At 49.4% G+C, this 10,676-nt stretch overlaps 1 protein-coding gene across 1 annotated transcript in view; it reads left to right on the plus strand.

The window, feature by feature from the left end:
* Nucleotides 1–9,712, plus strand: part of LOC119921771 (vimentin-like) — a 30,248-nt gene extending 20,536 nt beyond the window's left edge. The window contains exons 4-10 of the mRNA XM_038741815.1: nucleotides 5,040–5,135; nucleotides 5,231–5,392; nucleotides 5,817–5,942; nucleotides 6,874–7,094; nucleotides 7,186–7,229; nucleotides 8,381–8,466; nucleotides 9,379–9,712. Coding sequence (XP_038597743.1) covers nucleotides 5,040–5,135; nucleotides 5,231–5,392; nucleotides 5,817–5,942; nucleotides 6,874–7,094; nucleotides 7,186–7,229; nucleotides 8,381–8,466; nucleotides 9,379–9,417 — 774 coding nt within the window. The 3' untranslated portion in view covers nucleotides 9,418–9,712. The remainder of the gene's footprint in view (nucleotides 1–5,039; nucleotides 5,136–5,230; nucleotides 5,393–5,816; nucleotides 5,943–6,873; nucleotides 7,095–7,185; nucleotides 7,230–8,380; nucleotides 8,467–9,378) is intronic.
* Nucleotides 9,713–10,676: the final 964 nt, after the last annotated feature.

Genomic DNA, 10,676 nt, shown 5'->3' on the forward strand with positions numbered 1-10,676 from the left:
TACCCAACAGCGGGATCACAGTCTAGAATGGGAGACAGACAAGAAAACAAAACAAGTAGACAGGCACCAATACCATCAAATTAGATAAATAGAATCTATTCTATTCTATTCTCGGCAGCCCCTGCTCCCCATGTCTCCCCACATAGAGAAGGGAGGGAAAGAACCCTTTCCTTCCTCTCCTGTTGCCATTTGGGCCCAAAATTCTAACCTCCATACCTCCTTAAAACCCCACCCTCTCTTTTACCTCCCTGCCATGGACCAAGTGTCAGAACCCCAGAGTCCAGTAGATCCTAGAGATCCTAACAGTGATTTAGAGATCTGAGAGACAGGGAGCCGAGAGGCAGAGAGCAGAAAGCTGGGGTGCAAAGAGCAGAGAACTGGTGGACAAAAAGCAGAAATTTGGGGTAAGATAGAAAAGAGCTGGGTGTGGGCAGAGATCAGAGAACCTAGAGTGGGCAGGGAGCTTGATGAAGAGAAGAGAGAGCCCGAGGGCAGAGGGCAGGGGGCAGACTGCTTGGGGGCATGGGGCAGAAAGGTTGGTGAGGCAGAGAGCAAAGTGCTGGGGGGGGGGGGCAAAGAGTGCAGCGGGGGCAGAGAGTAGAAAGGTGGGGGGCAGAGATCAGAGAGCTGGGGGGGCAGAGACCTGAGGTATGTGGCCAGAGAGCTGGAGGGGGATAAGGCAGGGAGCTGGGGGATAGTGAGCTGGTGGGGCAGTGAGCTTGAGGTCTGGAAGTGGCGGGGGAGTTAGAGATCTTAGTGACAGAGATCTGAGGAGTAGAGTGCTAGGGATCAAGAGAGCTGAGTGTCAGAGAGGTTGGGGGCAGAGATCAGAGAGCTGGGTGTGGGGGATGGCAGAGCAGAAATTTGGGGGAGCAGAGAGCTGGGGCAAGGGGCAGAAAGCCAAGAGCTGGGGGCAGAGAGCTAAAAGTCAGAGAGCAGGGGGTAAAGAGCTGACAGGCAGAGAACTGCGGGGAGAGAGAGCTGTGTGGGACAGAGAGCTGGGGGGGTGGGGAATAGAAAGCTCAGGGGAAAGAGAGATGGGGGACAAAGAGTCTGGGAATAGGGAACAGGGAGTGGGGTGAAAGCACAGAGCTGGGGGAGGGGGGGAAAAAGCAGAACACTGGGGCGAAGAGCAGTAAGCACGGGGGCAGAGAGCCAGTTGGACAGGGAGCTGGGGGAGGAAATTGAGCTGATTTGCTGAGATCTTGGGGGAGCAGGGAGTGAGGGACAAAGAGCAGAGAGATAGGGGTAAGACAGCAGATAGCTGAAGAACAGACTGCAGAGAACTGGGGGACGCAGAGCAGAGAGCTTGGGGATGGAGAGCTGAGAACTGGGGGTCAGGGCAGAGAGCTTATGGAAGATAGCAGAGGTCTGGGCACAGAGAGCCTGTGGTAGAGAGACCTACGAGGCAAGAGTCTGTGAGGCAGGGCTAGGGAGCAGAGAGCAGACGGGCAAAGAGCAGGCAAGAAGAGAGCAGATTGGAAGAAAGCCGAGAGCTCGGGGGCAGAGAATTGAGGGGCAGAGGGCTGAGGGACAGAGGATTGAGGGACAGAGAGCTGAAGTGCAGAGAACCTAGAGCTGAGGGACAGAGAGATAGTGGCAGGAAACAAAGAGTTGTGGGACAGAGAACTGGGGGGGGGGGCGGTCTTAAGCAGGGGGAGCAGAAAGTGGGAGGGCAGGAACTGGTGGGCCAGAAAGTTGGGGGTGCCTAAAACTGGGGACTGGGCGCTGAGGGGCAGGGAGATGAGTAGTAGAGAGCTAGGGATCCAAAGCTCAGCGGGGCAGAGAGTGGGGGGCAGAGAGGAGGAGACAGACAACAGGGGGAACAGAAAGGGGGGCAATGATTAGGGGGACAGAGGTCAGGAGGGAAGACAGCTGAGGGGCAGACAGTGGCGTAGCAGATAGCAGAGGGACAGAGAGTCGAGGAGTAGAGGGCAAAGGGGCCGAGAGGCAGAAAGCTTGGTGGATAGACAACCAGGGAGATAGAAAGTTGGAGGGATAGAAAGCTGGGCAAACAGAAAGTTGTGTGTCAGAAAGCAGAGAGCTGGGGGCAGAAAGCAGAGAGCTGGGGGGCAAGAGATGAGAGAGCTGGGGGGCAGAGACCTGGGGGACGAAAAGCAGAGAATTGGGGATAGGGCAAAGAGCTGGGAGATTGCACACATTGCTGGGGGCAGAGAGCTGGTGGCAGAGAGTTGGGGTTAGAGAGCGGGTGGCAGAGAGTGGGTGGAAGAGAGCAGGCATCTGATGGGTAGAGAGCCCGGGTGCAAAGATCAGGGAGGGCAAAGAGAGCAGGGAGGCAGAGAAATAGGGCAGGGAGTCTAGGGGCAGAGGGGATAGGGCAGTGAGCAGGAGGCCAGAGAAGAAAAGGGAAGAGAACAAAAAGCAGAGAACAAAAGGGCAGAGAACTGAGGAGCAGTGAAATGAAGTGATTGGAGGTGAGAGTTGAGGGGCAGAGGGGCAGAGGGAAGAGAATTGAGTGGCAGGGAGCTGAAGGAAAGACACAGAAAACTGAGGGTCAGAGGGAATAGAGTTGAGGGACAGAAAACCGAGGGGTGGAGCACAGGGAGGTGAGTTGAGGGGCAGAAAGCAGGGGGACAGAGATTCAGAGAGCAGGTGGATAGAGAACAGGGAGTCAGAGAACAAGGCCCAGAGATCAGAGGGGAAGAGATTCAAGGGGAAAAATTTGAGGGGCAGAGAACAGAAAGATACAGACCTTAAGGGCAGAGATCTGAGAGCTGAGGTTCTGAGAGTCAAGAGCTGTGTGTGGGGCGGGGCGGGGGAAAGGGAGGGGGTGGAGGGATAGGAAGCAGAGACTAAAGGGGCATGGAGCAGAGAACTGAGAGGCAAGGCAGGAAAGCAGGGGACAGAGAGAATGGGGTCAGGGAACTGAGGGGCAAGGACCAAGGGGAGCTGATAGCCGGTGGCAGAAAGCTGAGAGGTGCAAATCTGGGGATCCAGAGAGCTCGGGGCAGAGAGCATAGAACCGGGGGGCAGAGAGCTGGGTTTTAGAGTCTAGCGGGGCAGAAACTATGGGGACAGAGACAAGGGGGGAAGAGACCAGGAGGGAAAATACCAGCGGGTAGAGAGGAGTGGGGCAGAATGCAGAATGGAAGAGTGCAGATGGGCATAGGGGCAGGGAGCCGAGAGCGAAGGGGCAGGGAGCTGAGAGCAGAATGGGGAAGAGAGCTGATTGCGGGGTGGAAGGAAGGTAGAGAGCAGAGGTGAATGGAGCATTCATTCATTCATTCAAGCATATTTATTGAGTGCTTACTGTGTGCAGAGCACTGTACTAAGCACTCGGAAAGTACAATTCATCTACAGAGAAAATCCGTACCCAACAACAGGCTCACAGTCTAGAAGGTGGGAGATAGCGGAAAACAAAGGGGAAGAGAAAGTAGAGCTGAAGGGTAGGTGGAAGAGAGCTGAGGGTCAGCAGGGCAGAGGGGCAGAGGAGCAGAACGTTGAGAAGCAAAGGAGTGGAAAGCAGCTGGGTAGAAAGCAGGGCGCATTCATTCATTCATTCAATAGTTTTTATTGAGTGCTTACTGTGTGCAGAGCACTGTACTAAGCACTCGGAAAGTACAATTCATCTACAAAGACAATCTGTACCCAACAACAGGCTCACAGTCTAGAAGGGGGGAGACAGCAGAAAACAAAGGGGAAGAGAAAGGAGAGCTGAAGGGTAGGGGGAAGAGAGCTGAGGGTCAGCAGGGCAGAGGGGCAGAGGAGCAGAGGGTTGAGAAGCAAAAGAGTGGAAAGCAGCTGGGTAGAAAGCAGGGGGCATTCATTCATTCATTCAATAGTATTTATTGAGCGCTTACTGTGTGCAGAGCACTGTACTAAGAGCTTGGAAAGTACAACGTCATCAACAATCCGTACCCAACAATAGGCTCACAGTCAAGAAGGATGGAGACAGACAGCAGAAAGCAGAGCAGAAGAGAAAGGAGAGACGAAGAGTAGGGGAAAGAGAGCTGAGGGGCAGAGGGTCTGAGAAGCAAAGGAGCAGAAAACAGAGGGGTAGAAAGCAGGAGGCATTCATTCATTCATTCAATAGTATTTATTGAGAGCTTACTGTGTGCAGAGTATTGTACTGAGATGGGGGGTTTTTAAGGAGTGGGGAGATGTGCCCAGAATAATTTTTTTAAGAAAATGATCTGGGTAGAAGATTGAAGGTTGAAGGCAGGGAAGTCAGAGAGAAGGCTTGGGCAGCAGTTAGAGAAAGTACATCTACGGGAAGAAGGCACTATATTGCAATTAATTCCTTCATCCAGTAGTATACATTGAATGCCTGCTATATTCAGAGTACTATACTATATGCAGTTACATTGGTTGTTCTCACTATGTGCTAGCCGCTGGGGCAGAGACAAAATAATCAGAATGGAAAGAGTACCTTTTTCCCATAGAACTCATAGTCAATGATGGAGGCAGGACAAGAATTGAATTCCCCTTTTACAGGAAACAGGTCCAGAGAAGTTAAGTGACTTGGTCAAGGTCACCCAGCAGACAAGTGGCAGAACCAGGTTCTGAACCCAAGTTTCCTGTCTCCCAGCCCTGTGCTTGTTCCAATAGGCCACACTGTCTCCCTTGTCTCCAAGCTGTGACGTCCTCTGGAAGAAGGGGATAAGCAAGTTTAACTGATAGATTGACACATCTGTTTTTCACTTTCTGAAGCCAGAATCAGAGCCAGAGCTGCTTTTCTAACCTGCCTGCTTGTTGGTGACCAGGGCCTACAAGATCCACAAGATCTGTCTCAGTAAAGAAGTCCCCAATTGGACTCTCATGATACCGGGCCTACCCTTATGACTAATTACCAAAGAACCTCTCACCTCGGCATTTCCAAATTGAGAACCAGATTGATTTGGCCAAATTCCAAACCTCCGACTGGAAAGCTCAGTTCAACTCTTTCCGGATGCTTTGGCATGGTAGACTCTGCTTATTTGACTCTGCTTATTTTCAACAAATGTTTTCTAAAAAGCAAATGTGAGTTAATGAATGGTTGATTTGGTTAGAATAAGTAATTTGGCTCTCATTTCAATTAGGATGTTGACAATGCTTCACTGGCACACGTTGATCTCAAGCGGAAAGTCAAATCCTTAAAAGAAGAAATAGTCTTCTTGAAGAAACTTCACGACGAGGTAATGGGCTTCCTCTTAATCGGGGAATGTAAATTAAGCCGATCTTCTCAGGGAAGCTGGCAGGAACTTGGTCTCTTCTACTTATTCTTCACCAGGAAATACAGGAGCTGCAGTCTCAGATTCAGGAACAGCACATCCAAATCGATGTGGATGTGGCTAAGCCCGATCACACTGCTGCCCTGCGTGATGTTCGCCAGCGGTACCAAAATGTGGCTGCAAAGAACATCCATGAACCTGAAGAATGGTACAAATCCGAGGTGTGACTCTAGGGGAAGGTGTTCCCTGAGGGCGGTACCCTAAACCTAGTCCCTAAACCAGCTCTCTGGGGATTAAACCAAGCAGCTGGCACAGGTCACCCATCTGGAGAGGGGGTGCAGGGATTGGGGGTATGGTGCATGCATGCATACACTCACTTCATCAAACCGGCAGTCAGGGGGTGGGGGCTCCCTCTGGAAGTATCCGTGGCATGCACAGGACTCACCTATTTCCCTAGATGGGTTTCTCAGGACCATGCTGTATGCTACGGGAGGTGACGCTGGTGACTGGAGGAGAGTAGAATAGGGAATTCATTGGTGATCCAGCTTTCCAGTTGACAGCTGACTGGTCCTCTGTCCTCTTGGGACCAAGGGGCTGCGATTCACCCTGGGGTTGAGATGTCCACTGTGAATGTTTTCTCAACAGTTTGCTGACCTCTCTGAAGCTGCTAATAGGAACAATGATGCCCTGCGCCAGGCCAAGCAGGAATCAAATGAGTATCGCTGGTATGTCCAGTCTCTCACTTGTGAAGTGGATGCACTGAACGGGACCGTGAGTACACGCTGGAGGGTGTGGGTGTCGGGGATGAAATACCACAGGTCCACTGTGTTGGCTGAAGTTGGCATTGCAGGAAATTCTCCCCTTTGCTTGGTGATGGCTAACTTAACACCAACAATGGGCTTTGCTCTAATATCCTAGCCTCCTAAATTGGCATCCCGCCCCTTATATGAGGACACCCAACAGACATTTTAAACAGGACTATTTAAACCATTTGACCCATGAACATATATTCCCATAATCCCAAATGTATTTCTAACCAATGTAGAAGGAATCGGCAATCAAAGCTAGTGATTAAAGCCAAGTTTGAAACAAAAGAAGTTTAGGTTTTTAACCAAGTGTTAGGATAGCATGAAAGACCAGGTAATTCCTGAACCACACCTCTGGGCCCCGTGTCTTTGATTATTTCTGCTTGACTGACTGTCAGCTTGGAACACAATGATTCATTCTGCTGTCCACAATTACTTGGAATAGTCAATTGGCAGGTGGCTTAAGAATGCTTCTGCAAGTGTTTGGACATACACTTTAGAGAAGCAGCGTGTCTCAGTGGAAAGAGCGTGGGCTTTGGAGTCAAAGGTCATGGGTTCAAATTCTGGCTTCACCAACTGTCAGCTGTGTAACTTTGGCCAAGTCACTTAACTTCTGGTGCCTCAGTTACCTCATCTTTAAAATGGGGATTAAGACTGTGAACTCCCCATGGGACAACCTGATCACCTTGTAACTTCCCCAGTGCTTAGAACAGTGCTTTGCACATAGTAGGTACTTAATAAATGGCATTATTCTTATTATCTGGCACCATGTTCATGCTGAGAAACCTCTGCCTCTCCATGGACCACAGAATAGTGTCAAACTGGGTTGGGCAGCATCACTCGGGGCACCAGGTCTTTGATGAGGTCATAGCCAAGCTCCTACTCTTCTCTTGCAGAACGAATCTCTGGAGCGCCAGATGCATGAGATGGAGGAGAACGTTTCGGTTGAAGCTGCTAACTACCAAGACACTATTGGCCGCCTTCAGGATGAAATCCAGAACATGAAGGAAGAGATGGCTCGCCACCTGCGTGAATACCAGGACCTGCTGAATGTCAAGATGGTACTGGATATTGAGATAGCCACCTACCGCAAATTACTGGAGGGGGAGGAGAGCAGGTAAGTAGGGGAGAGGAGTGGGAACCTGGGAGGTGACCATCTATCCTTAGGGTTGCCTGGTAACAACTTAACGTGATCTGTCTTTTTACAGGATTACCCTGCCGGTTCCAAGCTTTTCTTCCTTGAACCTGAGAGGTGAGCACTGCCATTTCATTTCCAGGGCTTGGTAGCTTCCTTATGGGAAGCACAGGAGTTTCCTTCTGATCAGAAAAAGCCCTAGACACTCCTAAGCGCCAAGACCTGTGTTTGGGGAAGCTGAAACTCCCTTGTAATAATGGGGAGTTGTCTCTAGTTGAAGCTGCAGTGGATTTAGGGGAAGCCCCAGCAGTGGGGGTAAGGGTAGCAGAGAGAGGGTGAGTTCGTCTCTTTCATCCCAACTGCAGCAACCAACCCTCCCTCAAATCTGGCAGGCAAGGTGATTATGCCTCTACTGGGTCAAACTAGAGAAATCTCATCACTCACAAATTTGCTACTAAAGCAGGGGGTGGTGGTCACACCATGCATAGGGTGACTGTGGCCCACATGGTGTAGTGCACCCATGGGCCTGAGAGTCAGAAGGCCATGGGTTCTAATCCCAGCTCTGCCACTTATCAACTGTGTGACCTTGGACAAGTCACTTCTCTTCCCTGTGCCTTTATTACCTCATCTGTAACATGGGGATAGAGACTGGGGGCCCCACAAGGGACAACTCGACTTGCTTCTATCCTCCCAGTTCTTAATACATTGCCTGACACATAGTAAGCACTTAACAAATAACATGATGATAATAGAATGTGGCCCCCCCTGAAATTTAGACTTTTTTCACCTAAGTAGCCGGTCACATGATTGATTAGGACAAAAGGAACTAGTCAGAATCAAGATGTACCCTGACTAAATCTACCCCACAACTCCTGAATAGTTTATACTGCTAAATACCAATGTTCTCGTTGACTTGATCATGATCATTGACTACCCTTAGGCTCGTAACTGTTCATTTTTGTGGGCAACAAAGTTGATTAAACTTTTTTTTTAACTTTTTTATTACTGCCCCAAAATCACTATTTTATGAATAGCTATTCACTTTTGTAATCAATAGTTCACACAGCCTGTGTACATGGATTGCTGATCACGAAACCAATATTGGCAAGTCTTTAAACCTCCCAAGGCACTGAGATGGTGCCTGGTGAAAGAGAGAAATTCTCAACAGGAATAAACACAAGACTCTTAATCCTTTGTAGAGAACTCTTGGGTGATATGCAGGGACCGTTAAACTCTCATTTTGACAAATTGTTATTCTCATCTTTCAGAAACCAACATTGACTCCCACCCTCTTGTGGACACCCATCCCAAGAGAACACTCCTTCTCAAGACTGTTGAAACTAGGGATGGACAGGTAGGTATGTGAATTTCTTAAATCAAGGGGCTGGAGTAGGGGGGAAGAGGAGGGGTCTGCAGAAAGAAATGAAAGACATATGCACCACTGTCAATATGCCCCACACCCAGCCAGGGGTGATGGGAAATGACTCTTATGAGATCCGTTCCCAGGGCTAGCTGGGAAGGGCATACAAGCTCAGAGGGACATCTTCCTTACCCTGGCCCATCTCTTCTCCCTGTCCCCAGTACCCACACACATACAAACATTTTGACTCTCTGTAAGTTCCTCCAGTTGACCCTGGCCTGACCCTAAAGACAATTCCCTTCACCTCTCTACTGGGCCCCCAGGATATACCCTACTGAGCCCCACTCTACAGGGCCAGTGCCCTATATGGGCAGCCAGCCTTTGCACCTCAGTGTCCCTGGAGCATGAAGCCCCAATTAATCTATGCCCAGACAGCTAAAGGTAACTGGGAGTCATCCAAACACCTTCCCTAGGAGGTAGGAAGACCACAGCATTGTTGGGTGTTCGTGAGTTGGCTCCCCTGGTTAGCCTCTAGCTTCGGGCTGGATTCCAGATGCCTTTTGGCCTCTCCTGCACTGAATATGCTTCTGAAATGTGAATTAGCATTTATCAGATCCTACTGCCTGAAGGGCTTCTTGGAACCACTGTCATTTTCAATGTCTTGGGGGCAGCAGCTCATGCCTGCATGTAAGACTCTGACTGTCCCTCAACCCTGCACCCATCGTTCTGGGAAATAAAGCTGTCAGAATGGAGAAACCAAGCTTCTCCAAAGGAAAATGAGGTTCTGCGGGTAGCACCAGGTTAACATGCATGAGTTATCTGATTAGGTTTCTAAAACTCATACCTCTGCCATCAGACAGTTGTTCACGCATTATGTGGTCCTTCTCCTCAACTTGTTGTTCACAGGTCATCAACGAAACATCCCAACACCATGATGATTTATAGTGAAAGCCTGCCCCGATGCCCAGTGCAGCAACACCTTACCAGCAAGCAAAAGAATTTGACCAAGTCCTAAAACAGCTTTCAAGTGCCTTCTGCAGTTTTTCAAGAGCGCAAGACCATCCTGGATAGGTAGAAAGAATAGGTTTGAAGTCTTATGAACACATAACTCTAGGGAAGTTTACGGCAAAGCCTAGTTTACAGAGGGAATCTTGTGCTGCAGTACTTTTGTAAAGTGTTTTTCAGAATCATGAAACTGCCTCTTTCAAGCCAGTGTCTGACCAAACTGTTACTGCTTCAATAAACTCTTTGAAAAAATATCCTGTGATCATTTTTTTTTCTTCAAATCTTGGCCAGCCCTCGGGCAAGTCCTCCTTGTCTTGTTTTCCTCCCTGTATTGCATGCTAGCACACTCCCACTCCGCCCCCCTGCACCTAGAAAATAATGTTTATTTTCTGAAAATATTCTTTAAACCTGAACCTGGCTGCTGCTATAGCCTAACCATCAGAATTGAGCTGCTTTGCATGACTGAATTACAAATAATCATTCAGAGGATGCCTCTGGCTGGTGACGGGAGAGTTGGGGAGGCTATGACCTTCTGAGGGAAATTCTGAGCAGACGTAGGTACTGCTGCAGAGAGTGGGCAGCTATTGATTTTGCATCCATCTCTTGTGATAAGGGGACAGCAGGCTTTCAGCATAAATCTTCCCAGGCTTGGACCAAGTGTGGAAAGAAAATTAATGTAGCCACTGTTCTGATGTTGTGATGCAGAAGAGAGTAGGAGAAGAAAAAAAGAAGGTCAAGGAAGGCCTCTTGTAGGAGATGTATCTTCATTAAGGCTTTGAACGTGGAGAGAGTAGTTGTCTTTCAGATATGGAAAGGGAGGGCATTCCAGGCCAGAGGCAGGATGTGGGCGAGAGGTTTGCAACAACATAGAGGAAATCGAGATACAGTGAGTAGGTTGAGGAGCAAAGAGTACAGGCTGAATTGTAGTAGGAGAGTAGCAAGCTGAGGTAGGAGGGGGCAAGGTGACTGAGTACTTGGGGAAATGCCAATGGGGAGGCGTTTCTGTTTGATGCGAAGACGGGTGGGCATTCACTGAAGGTTCTGGAGGAGTCAGGACACATGGACTGAACGTTGTTGTAGAAAAGTCATCCGGGCAGCAGAGTGAACTATTACGGACTGAAGTGGGGAGAGACTGAAGGTAGGGACCTCAACAGGGAGGCTAATACAGTAATCAAGGTGACCAGGGAAAGGATGGGTCG

The sequence above is a fragment of the Tachyglossus aculeatus genome, unplaced genomic scaffold, assembly GCF_015852505.1.
Source record: "Tachyglossus aculeatus isolate mTacAcu1 unplaced genomic scaffold, mTacAcu1.pri SUPER_30, whole genome shotgun sequence".
NCBI classification, from domain to species: Eukaryota; Metazoa; Chordata; class Mammalia; order Monotremata; family Tachyglossidae; genus Tachyglossus; species Tachyglossus aculeatus.